This window comes from Rhinopithecus bieti, unplaced genomic scaffold (assembly GCF_001698545.2).
Source record: "Rhinopithecus bieti isolate Rb0 unplaced genomic scaffold, ASM169854v2 scaffold_23780, whole genome shotgun sequence".
NCBI lineage: Eukaryota > Metazoa > Chordata > Mammalia > Primates > Cercopithecidae > Rhinopithecus > Rhinopithecus bieti.
In genome coordinates, this window is record NW_016810844.1 from 411216 (window position 1) to 428686 (window position 17471).

The 17471-nt window shown below is 36.0% G+C and overlaps 1 protein-coding gene across 1 annotated transcript in view; it reads left to right on the forward strand.

Moving 5' to 3' along the window:
- EIF3E (eukaryotic translation initiation factor 3 subunit E) overlaps positions 1-17471 on the forward strand; it is a 50487-nt gene that overhangs the window by 30003 nt on the left and 3013 nt on the right. The window contains exons 9-11 of the mRNA XM_017892951.1: positions 4379-4505; positions 5311-5412; positions 7127-7236. Of these exons, the coding sequence (XP_017748440.1) occupies positions 4379-4505; positions 5311-5412; positions 7127-7236 (339 nt within the window). The remainder of the gene's footprint in view (positions 1-4378; positions 4506-5310; positions 5413-7126; positions 7237-17471) is intronic.

Below are 17471 nucleotides of genomic sequence, written 5' to 3' on the forward strand. Positions count from 1 at the left end.
CTCTCTCTCTCTCTCTCTCTCTCTCTCTCTCTCTGTGTGTGTGTGTGTGTGTGTGTGTGTGTGTGTGTGTGTATAGTCTGGCTGCTTTTGAACTCTAATGGTAGACTTGAGTAGTTGAGACAGAGATTATATGTTGCACTTTTGCCACTTCAAACTCTTCTCAGTTTACTACAAATCCAAGTGATGCCAGTTATACCTGGACAGTGTTTCTCATGCCCCATATTCACACTGCAACATTTTATTTATATGTTATCTTATTACCAGTGCATATTTACCCTGTCAAAACAGAGAAGTGAACTTCAAATGTGATTATAAAGCACAGTGGAGTGGAGATTTTTATTGTAGGAATTACAAAGCAAAGTACTAAACACTGTAGGTAAGCTAATAATATGCATCCACATTACTGGACTATAATCACTTATCACAACTGTCACATGTTCTCAAACTGACAGGAAAGCAACTGTCAGAAAAATTATAAGTTTTAAAAATGGAATATTAGATCCCAGCAGAATTTTTTCATAAAACTTAATGAAAGTGAGGCTTCAAAGGTAAGTTTCTAGCCCAGAGCAGTGCCTCATGCCCATAGCCCCATCACTTAGGCTAAGGCAGGAGGATCACTTGAGCCTGGGAGACTGAGTGATGATCATGTCACTGCACTTCAGCCTGGGTGACAGAATGAGACCCTGCTCTAAAATTTTTTTTAAAGTTTCTGAGTGGTTCTTTTCTTTCTTTCCTTTCCTTCCTTTTCCTTTCCCTTTTCTTTTCCTATTATTTTTCTTTTTCTTTTCATCCTTTCTTGTCCTGTCCTGTCCTGTCCTGTCCTGTCCTGTCCTGTCTGTCCATGTCTTGCTCTGTCGCCCAGTCTGGAGTGCAGTGGTGGAATCTTGGTTTACTGCAGCCTCAGCTCACTCGCTCCCTGGGCTCAGATGATCCTTCCTCCCAACTCAGCCTCCTGAGTAGCTGGGACTATAGGCTCACACCACTATGCCCAGGCAGGAGTAGTACTTTTATTAGCCAAGTAAGGAAAGTCATTTACCAGTGGTGATCCAGTTAAAACATGTTTTGATTTTAGCAGCCAGAGAAATCTGTCCAGTGAAATAAACTTGTTTAAAACTATTAACCTTTCAGCGAGAACAGTTGCTCCGAGTTGAGAATATTGAGAGCATGTTGCTCCAGGGAGAGATGTGAAACTGCCCCCAACCTGTTATCAAACACTGAATGGCTCTGGAGGTTAACTTTTGCAGCAGACCTGATAATGTTTCTTAGTCTGTTCCACCTAAAATTACAAAAGTGTTCATATGTAGAATTTATATTGCAGTAAAGTCATTTCAGTGACAACATGGTATGAATTATAAGTAATAAAAAGCCACTGCTTTACACATTTTGTGTTCTGTCAGAAGTTAAAACACAAAGGGAGACTTTCATTCCTAAATAGGATTGTAGCAGATACATTTCCAAGCTCAAATTAGAGTTGCAGAAAGTTTTAGACCTTATTGCAAGCACAAAGGAAATTTCTATATTTCAAAATTTGAACTGAAAGTGATTAATTTGCAATGTAATGACACGCTAAAAGATAACACCAATATAATAGAATTGTACATGTCTTTCTAAATGTGCTCAATTGAAATAATATACTTGTCAGTTGGTGTTTGATGTCAGCATTTACTAGTGCCTGTGCATGTTTTTACTTTTTCTTTTTCTTTTTTTTTTTTTGGAGATGGAGTCGTGCTCTGTCGTCCAGGCTGGAGTGCAGTGGCGCCATCTCAGCTCACTGCAACCTCCGCCTCCCGGGTTCAAGTAATTATCTTGCCTCAGCCTCCCGAGTAGCAGGGATTACATCATACAGTGCCTGCCTCCACACGTGGGTAATTTTTGTATTTTTAGTAGTGATGGGGTTTCACCATGTTGGCCAGGCTGATGTCAAACTCCTGACCTCAAGTGATCCACCCACCTTGGCCTCCCAAAGCACTGGGATTACAGGCATGAGCCACCATGCCCCGCCTACATTTTCTTTTTTCTTTTCTCTTTTTCTTTCTTTCTTTTTTTTTTTTTTTTTTTTTTTTTTTTTTTTTTTGAGGCGGGGACTTGCTGTGTCACCCAGGTGGGAAGTGCAGTGGTGCAGTTAACAGCTTATTGCAGCCTCGACCTCCTGAGCTCAGGTGATCCTCCACCTCAATTTTTTTGTTTTTATTTTTTTGTAGAGACAGGGTTTCACTATGTTGCCCAGGCTGGTCTTGAACTCCTAGGCTCAAGCAGTCCTCTCACCTTGGCCTCCCAGAGTGTTGGGATTATAGGCATGAGTCATGGTACCTGGCTGTTTTTACATTTTCAAGGACTAAATATGGAAAATCTCATTACAGATTACATTATCAGAAAACATTTGCAATACTTTTAATGATATGAACCTCTAAATTTGAAGTTAATTGAGCAAAATTATTCCCAGTGAAAGAATTCCGTTGGTCTCATTAGTATACCTATATTTTGGAAATTTGTTTCCTCTCTTTTTATAGAAATATCTAGCATACTATTCTGAATTTTGCTTCTTGCCCACAAAGCCAAAAGTGTTTACTATCTAGTTCTTTACAAAAATTTTGCTGGCTTCTGAAATACACTCACATAAACAAAGAATAGATTTCCCAAATAAGGAATCCTCCAGTAAAAATAATTAAGATGTATATGGTGCGCAATAGTATAAACTTAGGATAAGTAAAAATAACACGCTATACAACAAACTGTGTATAAGAACAATATGTGTATAAATTGATATTAGATAAATTTATGATTAGTCTCATAAATGCACACCAAAATGACCTACTTCGTCTTGGCGCAGTGGCTCAAGCCTGTAATCCCAGCACTTAGGACTCAGCAGTTCGAGACAAGCCTGGCCAATATCGTGAAAAGTTAGCCAGGTGTGGTGGTGTGCACCTGCAGTTGCAGCTACTCGGGAGGCTGAGGCAAGAGAATCTCTTGAATCTGGGAAGCGGAGGTTTCAGTGAACTGAGATGGTGCCACTGCACTCCAGCCTGGGAGACAGAGTGAGACTTCGTCTCAAAAAAATAAATAAATAAAATAAAAAAATAAAATTACCTACTTTAAAACTGATAGTAAGAAAAAACAATCACGCTTTCCTGTGTTTGTACATGAGCTCTCTGGCAAGAGAAGTAATTGTTATAAATGAGCATTGCAATTAAAAAATTTTCATTTGAAACTCGAGCTTAATTTTTCAGATGATGTCATTCAGCCAGTTTGTTTTTGGTGTCTTTTCCTAGAACTTATTTATTCTTGAGTGGATATTCTTTTTATACTTTGCCTCATTTAGAGGGCATTCAGGGTGGCTGAGTGGGACTAGATAGTATTAAGTGTTCGATTCTAGGGTCCTCTAAAGAGTTTAAACAACATTTTGTGGGAATCTGTAATATAATAAAATACAGATGTATTCATCATTGCCTGGGGGAACTTAGAAGATAAGGTGTTGAAGCTGGACCTTGAAGGATGGCTAAGATTTAGGCTTTCAAGGGTATGCATTTGGGAGACCAATCTGTATGGAGTGATCTTGAAGAAAGAGGAAGCTGTCAATGGTAGTGTGATGGGAGATGGAGCTGGATGAGTGATTTGGGGCTTGAATATTCACCTAAGAGAAATGGACTTTATTGACAGATAATTCTGAGATAGGTATAGTGTCTGGCACTCAGAGGTGCTAAATTAATATTTATTGGGTAAATAAATAGGGAGCTTTTTGAGGAAATTAAGCAGGAGAAACAAGGGCAAACACCTAATTACAGGGCATTGTCCCATGTTGATCATCACAACAGCAAGATTTGCTAAATATTAGCCAAGACCCTGTTAATGTTTACCTAACATCTATTCCTTCCTAATTCCTACTGCTACCACTTCAACCAATGCCTTGTAATATTGTAATATTCCTTCTCCCTATTGCTTCCAGTCTTTCATCCCCTGAATTATTGAAGTGCCTGATTCTCTGATTAGTATGAGTGCTTTGCACATAGATTTTCACACGTTTTTTTCTAATAGGTGAATGAAAGTCGTCGCTCAGTGCCTTTTGGAACAGACTGACAGCATGTCAATGAGCCTTCCAAAATCCTGTTACTCAAAAATAGTAATAGGATAATTAGCCTCTTGATTGAGTCTTCCATCTCACCCCATATTAAAGAAATAGTGGCTGGCATTCTCCTCTTTTGGATTCCTGAAACTGGATTCTGTTTTTAAATTTCCTTGGAGGAGATTTTCTTATAATACTCATTATTAAGTGTTTGCAGTCTTAGGCTAGTGAAATAGTACAATCTAATGACCTGCTTTGAGAGTTTTCTTTAACTCACCCTGGGTAAGTTATTAAATAACTTTCATATTTTTTTCTTAGATATCTTAATGCAATTCAGACAATGTGTCCACACATTCTTCGCTATTTGACTACAGCAGTCATAACAAACAAGGATGTTCGGAAACGTCGGCAGGTTCTAAAAGACCTAGTTAAAGTTATTCAACAGGTAAAACTGAAATATATATATATTTTAAAAGTACCTAAGCTTTAGGTCTAACCTCTTTTCTAAAGCAAGACTTAGTTCTTAAGGTAAAAATGTTTTTAAAAATAGGTGAGGAATACATGAAGTTTAGAAAAGAAGGGCCTCAAATGCGCTTTTGTTTTCCTTAAGTCCAAGATACACAAGTTGGATGTGGTGGGAATGATTATTACTGTCTGCTAGATGAACACTTAATATACATTATGTATATGTGTTTCTCTTACTGCAAAGAGTGAAGAAAATCTGGAACCTGGAGTTAGGGGGTCATTACCTGTATAATTCTAGATGGGTGAACTTTATATACAATACAGTTTCAGTAGATCCCAAGTTGGGGAAAAGGTTCAGGCAGCCATGCTGATTGATACTTAGTGAGCTTGTCAGCAAAACCCATAGTTTAGAAAAATAACTTAAATATTTATTTAAGAGTGAATTAAATACAAAGAAGTTATTGTCATTCAGTAGGGAATGAATATCCTTATGCCTGGCAAGTTTATTACTGTTTATTGACTAAGGGAGACTTGGTAGTAGGGGAATTTGAAAGCTTTCAGAATGTTTCTAGGATGAGACTTTAGAGAACTTGGTTTGAAAGACATTATAAGCTTAAGGTGTGGTCTGGAATCAGGATAGGAACAATTGCTTCGAGAAGATGCTAGGTAATTTGGCTAGAAATTAATGGTAAGGAAGGAGAAAACAAGAAGATTGGGATATTCTGGGGCAATCTGCTAAACGGTGTTGAATCAGACTTACCTTGATCATTGACTTATTTTTACAGGAGTCTTACACATATAAAGACCCAATTACAGAATTTGTTGAATGTTTATATGTTAACTTTGACTTCGATGGGGCTCAGAAAAAGCTGAGGGAATGTGAATCAGTAAGTATGAATTTTTACTTACAAACTAACACTGTTCTTAAATTTTTGGATATTGTAAAGTTAATCTTGCAGTGTCTTCCTTAAAATAATGAAGTAATTATAACAGAAATATGTTTATTAATCTTAAAGAGGCTTAAATGGCTCATGTTTATTAACCTTAAAATGGCTTAAATGGCTTATGTTTATTAATCTTAAAATGGGAATGTGCTAAAGTGATGACTTTTTTAATGTTGTTGCCATGTGTTTATCTCTTTTGTGAGGGGAGTTTGTTGAAACATTGGGGGTAAATTCAGAGATATATCCATAATTTCATGTCTTATCTCGAATGAATAAATATTTTTAATATTTCATATGTACAGGCAAGGTCACTTTGAATTGCAGGTAACAACTGTGTTTTTAATTTTGGTTCATAGGTGGGCTTATCTTTAGAATATTTCCCATGGTTGTATTTAACATTTGTGATAAACCAGGCAATTCATTGTACTTATGAATTTTATAACGGCAGTGTCTCTTGTTGTTTAGTAGAAATTAAAGTACCTTTAGAACAACTGTGGAAGAGTTAGATTATAGTTGTTTTGAATAATTAGTTACAAGTTTTAAGAAACCAAACTAAGAATTCTAACTGCTAAATGTAGTCGCATTTACCAGATTCACAAGTTACTAGTCGTCAGTTTCATCATTGGAACTAGAATTTTGGCACAAAATGGGCAATTTGTTGACAAAGGTCTTATTTCTCTAAGGAAAAAAATGATCATGTAAATATCCATTCCCTGATGATTTTCTTTCTTTTTTATTTTTTTTTTTTGAGATGGAGTCTCGCTCTGTCACTCAGGCTGGAGTGCAGTGGCGTGATCTCGGCTCACTGCAAGCTCTGCCTCCCAGGTTCACGACATTCTCCTGCCTCAGCCTCCCAAGTAGCTGGGACTACAGGCGCCCGCCACCTCGCCTGGCTAATTTTTTGCATTTTTAGTAGAGACGGGGTTTCACCGTGTTAGCCAGGATGGTCTTGATCTCCTCATCTCGTGATTCTCCCGCCTGGGCCTCCCAAAGTGCTGGGATTACAGGCGTCAGCCACCATGCCCGGCCTCCCTGATGATTTTCAAACATTAGATGGAATAGAAAATTAGAATCCAATATGTTAATATGTTATTATCCATATATGTTAATTGGTGTTTTTTTTGTAGTCATACTTTGCATTATTAAGGTAAATATTGGTGTATATTCATTATGCTAAGTGTTTAGGTTTTGCTATTAAGAGACCTAGAGGGCACTTGGTTGCTGCTTTTGAAATTAAAATATTATCTTTTAATTACACCATCTGTGGAATAGTAGCCACCTTTTGCATTCTTTTCCTTTCTAATTTCTAAGTCTACTTAATATTACAGAAATACTCAGGGCTTTAGTCCATTTATAACTATTTTAAATAGTTGGAAGAGGTATATTATCTGCAGAGCATTTATGTGGAATAATGGATAGTACCAAACTTTGTTGTCTGAAGACTACTTTATTACTTAAAGTTATCAGAAACATTGTAGTTTTTAGGTCTTTATCTTGTAGTAGTCTTTTACTACTTATTTAAATCATTAAAGATTTGAACACAGTGTTCTAGAAAGTGCTGTGGTATAAAACTCATGATATTAGAATGGAAAAATAAAGCAGACAAAGTATTTGATTCACATTTCATCATTAATTTTTGTTGTATTTGTACATATAGGTGCTTGTGAATGACTTCTTCTTGGTGGCTTGTCTTGAGGATTTCATTGAAAATGCCCGTCTCTTCATATTTGAGACTTTCTGTCGCATCCACCAGTGTATCAGCATCAAGTAATAACACTGATTTGATTTGGGTTTTCTACTTTAAAATTCCTGGAAATTTCCATTTATTGTGAATGTATACTTAATAGAATTCCAGTTAATTGGATTTTTATTTCCCTTTGCTTTCAGAAGAACAATGAAACGATTTGATGAAATTTCTTAAAAACCTAACTTTTGCTACAGGCTCAAATCGTTTTAGCTTGAGTGGCATAATTTTTCAAAATACTAATTTGAAGGCAATATATGATTGTCAGTTGCCTTATTGAAGAGTAAATACTGTTGTACCTTTACATAAGGAGAAAAGTGAAGTAAACATTTCTAAAATGGTTTTCAGCAGCAGTACAAAGAAGGAGATACCCATTAACTTGGAAATTCTGTTGGAAGACCACTATATTTGGTAATCCTTTCCGTTTAGTTTGTATGATTTAATTACATATTTGGCTTCTCCTATAGTAAACTCCTATGACATCTTAAAATGTTGAAAGATGGAAAATTGAGGGAAATTTATAGCACTAAATGCCCACAAGAGAAAGCTTTAAAAAAAAAAAAAGAAAGAAAGATGGAAAATTATGGTGAATTTTAGTTGTAATTTCCTCTGTTTTGTGAGAAAATTTTGGGTAAAATTGTGAAATGTACATAACCTATTAGAAATAAATTGTACACATTAGAGTTTGAAAATGACTAGTGCCCTTTGGGCACAGAAGAAGTCAAACATAAATGTTTAAAAACCTACTACTTTAGTGTTTGCTTCTGAGCAATTGTGCATAAAACAAATTCTTTTTCTTTAATGCCATTTGTTTTGCTTATCCGTACTTGTTTTGCCTAATTTTAGTGGGCTGTCCATTGAAGTGGTTGTCCAGAATTAGAAGTATAGTATAATCATGGGATTTTTTCCTATGGGAATTGAATCCTTGCCTTCACAGTTTTATTAGCACTTTACTATAGCTTGTAGACAGAATTTTTTAAACCTGATTCTCTTACAAATTACATGAAAATTCCTAATAATGTAATTGGTTGTGAAATAAAGAGGTAGGTATGTCATATGTGGGGCTCCGGTGGACAGTAGTAACCGAATTCTTGCATTGTTCTTTATTTTTAAGGTTTGTAAGTAGGGCTTGTGAAAGAGGGATGTTAGTATTTTGGTTTCCCTTATAGAATTTTCTCCATTTCTCGTTAGAATGTGGTCATTTGGGTGTTTCTTGGTCCAGGACTGATGTAACTACTATCCCTGTTGTGGGCCTTTTGAAAGCTGACCCTTTTTTTTGCATCTTTAGCACCTAGCATACTAACTTTGTAGCACCTAATATGCTTTGTACAGTATAGTGTGAGTACACAATATAAATATTTGTTAAGTAAATTTCTTCTGTTCTTTGTATTAGTGAACTTGGCATTTCTGTCAGTGATAATGCTTGTCTGCTTTGATGTTTGCTTCCAAGGTACTATCAATAAGATTTGTTCTAGCTCTTTTTCTTTAACTCTGCAACCATAGATTCATTATTTTCTTTCTTGGGATTTGGTTTGTTATATTTTAACAGGAACATAGATTAAGTGTGTGTCCTCCTTACTGAAGAGAGATGTGCAGCTCAAAGAAGTTAATAGAGTGGGAATGTTTCTATATACCTTTATGTGACATTACCTAAGAATTTTTCAAACTTTTCTCCGTGTAGATTTTATTATTTTCTTAATCTCTGTAGTTTTATGCTAGACAAAATCTACAAAACATTTTCAGACTAAAGTCCTAGTGGCTTTCCAGAGTTCAAAAATATTTTTTTTTCTAGTAGTAGCATTTTCTTTCACTTCAGCTCTTTAGTTTTTTTTTTTTTCAATGTTTTACTAAGATGATTAAGAGTACATGGATCAATAATGTGTGTTTTTCTTTTCTTTTTTTTTTTTTTGGAGACACAGTCCTGCACTGTTGAGTACAGTGGTACGATCTCTGCTCACTGCAACATCTGCCTCCTGGGTTCAAGAGATTCTCATGCCTCAGCCTCCCAAGTAGCTGAGATTACAGGCATGTGCCACCATGCCCAGCTAATTTTTGTACTTTTAGTAGAGATGGGGTTTCACCATGTTGGCCAGGCTTGTGTTGAACTCCTGGCCTCAAGTGATCTGCCTGCCTTGGCCTCCCAGGGTGCTGAGATTACAGGCATGAGCCACTTGCACCCAGTGTTTTTTCAAATACTATGGTAGAATTTTCAATCTGAAAGCAATCTTAGGGATCTTATAATCCAACAACAGTTACTTTTCAGGGGAAGGACTTTTCAGTAGAATTTTCTGTGGTGATGGAAATGTTTTATATCTGAAAATGTGTTTGTATGTGTTCAGTATGGTATACTTCAAAGATGGCTCACATTTCAAGATCTTGAAGCATGGCTTTTAAATCTCTATGTGTGTGACAGTGGGACTTACTTTCAAATGCAGTTATCATATATATGAATATATGTATTTATATATGTATATAAGCAGATCAAAGCAGAGCCCATTCACCTTGCCTGTCTTACAGCTCTGTTCACCTTCTCTCCTGACTCCTAAGACACCTCTTTGGAACACAATTTTACAAAACACTGACTCAGAACAACTGCATTGTTTTGTAGCCAGGAAATTTAAGGCTTAAGGACATTAAACTAGGTCTTCATAGAGCCTACACTAAAGGTGTCTGACATTCATTATACTGTACCTCACTATAAATTCTTTTATATTGTGAACAACTTATATTTTTAGAAATGTCAGGTTTAGATTAATTTGTCATTTAGGGTATCAGTTGAGCCAGAGGATAAAGTTGAAAACCCTAAATCAGTTTAACTCTGTGTTTCAGAATCTTTGTAGAGTTTGTTTTATAAACTCCCTGTAGCCACCCTAAACCTTTGAATCAGATTTATTGAGTAGGCTGTGCTATGATTTGCAGCAGGGCTGCTGTGCTGTATCTTGAGGGTGGTTATTCCGAAGCACAGCCAGAATCCAAAACCACTGCATTAGGTCACCAATTTTTTAGGCGTGTAATTACAGCCTGCTAAAGTAATGGAGTGAAAAAATCAATAATTCAATACCTTTATTGTATAATGAATTAAAAAGATAAGCTTCTTCGTGTTTTTAAGGATGCTGTAATGGGTTAGAAAGACAGTGGCTGGACAAAAGAAACTACCATCAGAGTGAACAGGCAGCCTACAGAATGGGAGAAAATTTGTACAATCTACCCATCTGATGAAGGGCTAATATCCAGAATCTGCAAAGAACTTAAACAGATTTACAAGAAAAAATCAAACAAACAACCCCATCAAAAAGTGGGCAAAAGATATGAACAGACAATTCTCAAAAGAAGACATTTATGCAGCCAACAGACACATGAAAAAATGCTCATCATCACTGGCCATCAGAGAAATGCAAATCAAAACCACAATGAGATACCATCTCACACCAGTTAGAATGACGATCATTAAAAAGTCAGGAAACAACAGGTGCTGGAGAGGATGTGGAGAAATAGGAACACTTTTACACTGTTGGTGGAGCTGTAAACTAGTTCAACCGTTGTGGAGGACAGTGTGTTGATACCAGAATTACCATTTGACCCAGCCATCCCATTACTGGGCATATCCCCAAGGATTATAAATCATGCTGCTATAAAGACACATGCACACATATGCTTATTGTGGCACTGTTCACAATAGCAAAGACTTGGAATCAACCCAAATGTCCATCAATGATAGACTGCATTAAGAAAATGTGTCACATATACACCGTGGAATACTATGCAGCCATAAAAAGGGATAAGTTCATGTCCTTTGTAGGGATGTGGATTAATCTAGAAACCATTACTCTGAGCAAACTGTCACAAAGACAGAAAACCAAACACCACATGTTCTCACTCATAGGAGGGAATTGAACAATGAGAACACTTGGACACAGGGTGGGGAATGTCACACACCGGGGCCTGTCGTGGGGTTGGGGGAGGAGGAAGGGATGGCATTAGGAGATATGCCTAATGTAAACGACGAGTTAACAGGTGCAGCACATCAACATGGCACATGTATACATATGTAACAGACCTGCATGTTGTACACATGTACCTTAGAACTTAAAGTATAANCAGCCATAAAAGGGATAAGTTCATGTCCTTTGTAGGGATGTGGATTAATCTAGAAACCATTACTCTGAGCAAACTGTCACAAAGACAGAAAACCAAACACCACATGTTCTCACTCATAGGAGGGAATTGAACAATGAGAACACTTGGACACAGGGTGGGGAATGTCACACACCGGGGCCTGTCGTGGGGTTGGGGAGGAGGAAGGGATGGCATTAGGAGATACGCCTAATGTAAACGACGAGTTAACAGGTGCAGCACATCAACATGGCACATGTATACATATGTAACAGACCTGCATGTTGTACACATGTACCTTAGAACTTAAAGTATAATAAAAAAAAAAAAAGAAAAGAAAAGAAAGACAGTGGCTGGAAATAATAAGTATTTATTTATGTTGGGATTTTATAAATACAGCAAACATTTTAATTTGGACTTCAAGGATTTGTAATCCGTGATAATGACCAACAGAGCTAAAAACTACCTTTAAACAAGATACAGGAAAAAGAATACTTTAATCTAGAGGTTTTAAACCTAGTTGTACATTGAAATCATCTGGAGAAGTAAAACAACAAGAATTTAAGCTTAAAAATAATAGATTTCCTGCTTTTATCCCAGACCTTCTGAATCAAAATCTCTGTGATGTAGGCATTGAGAATCTGGGATTAAAGCTTCTCAGTTGATTCTTTTGCAGTCAGCCTTGGGGAATCATTGCTGTAAATTAGCGATTTTATAGTACTGACAGCACATTAGAATCAAATGGGAAACTCTAAAGTAATAAACAGAAATACTAGATGACTGAGCCTAACCATTAAAATCATTTTCTGGAGGCAGACCCCAGAGACTGTGTTTTAGAAAAGGTCCTCTAAGTGACTTTGATGCAAGATCTGGCTTAAAAAAAAATTTTAAAAATTTTTAAAAAAAAGGTTTAACTGTTTATTTCGAGATGATTATATATCACTTGTACGAAATGATAAAAAGACACCCTGTGTCCTTTACTCAGTTTCTCCCATTAGTAACATCTTGCAAAACCGCAGTAAAATATAGCAGCCAAGATGTTGATGTTGATACATTCAAAATATAGAATATTTCTATCACAAGGATCCTTCAAACTGCTCTTTTATAGTGGTACCCCCTTCCCTGCCACCCTCTCCTTAATTTCTGGCAACTACTCATTTGTTCTCCATTCCTGTATTTTTATTACTTTGAGAATAAGCAAAACTTTTCTAAAAGTTAGTGTTCAGCTTCCTAAACAACAAATATGCTATGTATCATGATTAAGGTATAATTAATTAATAGCGACCTACCTAGTAGTACAGCTCTCCAAAGAAAACATTATAGATGTTAATGAGTGCCTCTTTTGGCCAAACACAGGGTAGAAAGTAGTGAGTACTTTTTCAAAGAGCTTAAAATCCAGAGGAAGAAGCAGATATTAAATAAGTGGACAAGTATAAAATTACAAATTATTGAAAATATTTGTAATTTTGGGAAATTTCAAATTTCATACATGAAATTACACATTATTAAAAGTATGTCCATATCAGTCTCTCTAGTCACTCTGCATTGGAGAACAATGGGAAGAAAATTAGATAGGGTCAGTGAATCCTGATAACTCTCTACATGGAATATCTTTAAGGCCCAAACTAGACTTTTTTCCACTGAATGCTAACTATGGTAAATTATTCCATTCACTAGTTTATGCTGGCTTGTTTTTGCCTTTAATTAGTTTAAAGTTATTTGATGTTCTGTCTTTTGAGGGAGGGGAAAGGATATGTCTCAGCTTCTTTTTCTTCCACCAAAGGACACGTTTCAAATGCTGAAAATAGTATTATAAAACCCATAATTGTTTATTAAATAACTCTTTCCATGTGTAATTTGGAACATTCTCTGTTAATAGATTTCCTGACTAAATGCCTGTAAGCACATGTGATAGCTTTATAAAAATGTATATTAAAAATGTTTTATATGTTTTTATACAACCTTATTGATCTGTAGGATAAGTTACAAATCTGTTTACCATAAAGTGTGCAACATCTGTCAAAAAAGATTACTGTGTTGGGGTTTAATTTAGTATAGCTGAATCGTTTTATCAGCTATGGTATGTGTCTGAAATTTAAAAGCTGTTCTAAAATAATTCTTGGACCAGTTTTCAATTGTAGATAAAAACAAAGTATGGAAGTAATATTTTGAATGTGTATGATAAACATGTTGGAGCGTACATGAATATAATTTCCCAATGGGGGTTACTTTAAGTTTTGAAGTTATTCTACTTTGCTTATTTTATTAAGTTATATTTTAGGTCTTAATATTTTCTTAAAGTTCTTATAACCATATAACAATTTACGTTTAGAATGTAAATGTATGGAGATAGTTTCAAAGGCCATTATCATTGCATTTCTGCATTATCAATAAGGTTCAGTTATTTATAAGATTATAAAGAGAGATTGGAAAGTTCAGTGAGAATTTTCAGTTTTCACACAAGGATTTAGCACTTCTCAATTTTCTCCTGTTTTCTTTGTCCTATTTCCTCCCAATCATACAGTTAAACATAGTTTACACTTAACACTGACTCTTTAATTAGTTGTCTTAAACTAATTAGAGAAGACTTGGAGTACTTTTCTTTGGATATTCTGAATAGTTGGCCAACAGTCTTCAGTGAAAGCTAGACCAGAGGTTTCTATATTCGAATGGTTAAATCAACAGTATTTGGAAATAAATTGTGCCTATCAGATAAAATTTGGAAAGCCAGGTTATTCAAAGAGGTAATTAATAAGACAGGTGAAATATAGGACCTCCAGGTCCTTACTTTTCCAAGTCTTTGTTAAGATGAGAGGGTGGGGGAAGATGGTGGCTATGGGAGAGTTCAGAAAAGGAAGACCATTTAAAAGATTAGGCACTGAAAACCTGACAGAAAATCTAGAGTTGATACAACCCTAATCGGTTCCCTAAATTAAGACTTATATATCTTGTGTCCTTAAGTGGGGTCTCTGGTATTTTTTTACTTCCTGGAAACAAGGTATTATATTTTGTGCTAGAAGCATGAACATGTTTAATTAAATTGAACTGAGGATGAAAGATTTTTTTTTGCTTTCTCTTTTGAAATAGCACTTAAGAATTCTGTACCTATCTTATTTAACATATTCAATACTGTGTTTTGTGTGTGTGCCGGTGGAGCAACAGAGCTAGTTAGGTTAAAGATATTTATAAGGGATTTACAGAACATATTTAAATATCTACCTTAAGCTGCCTACAGACAAGATTGAGATTTTTAGTGTAATCTAAATAATCTAGAAATTTGAGTGTTTAAAATCTAGATTGGACTAGATATTTTCTCAGAAATTCTGCATTTTGATGGATTTTGTCTTTTAGTTTATTGATAAATTGAATTATTTTCAGTAACATGAGGTAGCATATTCTGGGATAAGGTAAGCCAACTTTTGTCTTTTTAAAAATGGTTTTATTTCTCCGTAGCCACTATACCACCAGGGACAGCTTTTTATCTTCTGAGCTTTGATAGGAGATTACACTTGTATTTTAAAATCTGTACTATTCTGCATAAAATTGCTAGATTGGAAAAGAATTGTAGACCTTGATGATTTCTATTAGTCCTTTTTTTGCTTTTTTTTTTTCCTTTGCTTTTGTAGAGACAGGGTCTTGCTATGTTGCCCAGGCTGGTCTCAAATTCCCGGGTTCAAGCAGTCCTCCTTCCTTGGCCTCCCAAAGTGCTGGGATTACAGTCTTGTTAATCATTTGGTTTCTTTTACTGTGTGCATTTTCATGTTACTTAAAACAAACTAGATTATTTCCACATTCTTTAATTCAGTCACAGTGGTAATCGGTAGCTTAGATAAACTGAGATGCCATGAATAATTTACTAGTATTCCTTGGGCCTTATTTCAGGTTTTTCTTTGACTTGATTCACCTCGAAAAGTAAAGATCAACAAATAAAAGATCAACAAGCACAGTGCAAACAAAAATCCACAAAGTAACATATGGGTTAGAGCATGCAGGCATTTATGGATCTTGATGCTTGATGCAAAATTAACACCAGCTATGTTGGAATGAGACTTAGAATATGGATGTAAAGAAAGAGGGAGGGATAGAGAATTCTAGTTAGTTATTATTACATAAGATGGAATTTTTTTTTTATAGAAGCACAGGATCTTGTTCTGTCACCAAAGCTGAAGTACAGTGGTGTAATCATAGCTTACTGCAGTCTCAAACTGCTGGGCTCAAATGATACTCAGACCTTAGCCTCTCGAGTATCTGGGACTAGAGGTGCAGGCTACCATGCCTTTGTGTGTGTGTGTCCCGCTATGTGTGTGTGTGCACACGTGTGCACAGAATCTCTCTTCGTTGTTCAGACTGATCTCAAACTCCTGGCCTCAGCCTCCCAAAGTGTTGTGATTATAGGTATGAGCCACCACATCCAGCCTACAATGGAATTTTCATTCTATGGTCTTAAAAATCTAAGATTAAATATCATTTCCTTAGGTAAGCTATTCCTAAAATCTCCAGATTAGAACTGGTAGACCTTTTTGGATTTCACATACATAGCTCCTTCCACTTTTTCTTTTTTCTTTCTTTTCTTTTCTTTCTTTCTTTCTTTTCATTTTTTGACACGGAGGTCTCACTTTGTTGCCCATGCTGGAGTGCAGTGATGCCATCTCAGCTCACTGTAACCTCTGCCTCCCAAGATCAAGAGATGTTCAAGTCAAGACCCCCTTGACTTAAACTCTGTAAAGGTTGGCAACAGAGGATGTTTTGCCAACAGTATCTAACACGGTTTATATTTTGTTGAGTGAATGTCAATGAAGGTAAAGGATTGGTTTGGTTTGGCTGGCGTGTTATATTTATGAAGGAGAATAATGGGAACTTGGAAAGTTAAAAGTGTTGAAAGGAATATGGAAATAAATTGGGTATGGTAGTCTCCCTTTATCCAAGGGGATACGTTCCAAGACCCCCAGAGGATGCTTGAAACTGCAGGTAGTACCAAACCCAATACATACTAGGTTTTTCCCTGTGCACATGTGACTATGATAAAGTTTAATTTATAAGTTGAGCACAGTAAAAGATTAACAACAATAATAATAAATTTATAACAATATGCTAGCATCATTACTCTTGTACTTCGGGGCCATTACTAGGTAAAATAATGGTTCCTTGAACATAAGCACTGTGATATCAGGGCGCTTGATCTGATAGCTGGGATAGCTACTATGTAACCGATGGGCGGGTGGCGTATACAGTGTTGATATGCAGGACAAAGGGATGATTCAAGTCCTGGGTGAGGCATTAGGACAATACAGGATATCATCATGCCAGCCAGAACAGTGTACAATATAAAGCTTGTCAGTTGCTTATTTCTGGAGTTTTCTATTTAATATTTTCAGACTGGAATTGACTGCAGATAACAGAAACCACAGAAAGTGGAACTACAGATAAGTGGGAACTACTGTAGTTGGGTTGTAGAACTAACCTGGTAGCTATGTAAGATAGATGGAAGAGACTCAAGAGGTAAAGTAGTTAGAAAACTAAGAAATAGCAATGGAGCCTGAACTAGGGTAGTGACTAGAATGGGAATCAATCAGACAGTAAATTTTTATTGTGTCCTGTGTATGAGGCATTGTGCTGCTAATTGGTAGACATAATGGCAATGAACGAGGAGGATACAGTGCTTGCACTTTGGTTACACGTATACAGTCTACCTTGGAGACAGATATTCAGTAAAACAACTATAGCAAAAATAGGTGCTATGAAAGCACCCAACTGATGTATCACAGATGAGAGAGGTGTCTTAGAAGGCTTATGAGGGTCTTATTTTAGCTGAGACCTGATAGCTTCCATGAAGATAAAAGACAGTGTATAAACACACATATATACATGCATGTATACTACATACTCTTAAATATTTTACATGCATATGTAGGTACTCTTCCATCAGCTGAACTGACTTAACCTACTTACTAAGACTGGTGTGTTTTTAATTCTGATAAATTAAGCACCGCAGTGGCCCTCTTCAACCTGATCATAAAATTGGAAAAATACAAAATGCAGATTGATTGATATCAAATAGTATTTTAGATCAAGATCTTCATGGTCTGGTGTACTCCCTCCGTCTCTTTTATCTGAAATTCAGTGTCTATATATATATAGACATATA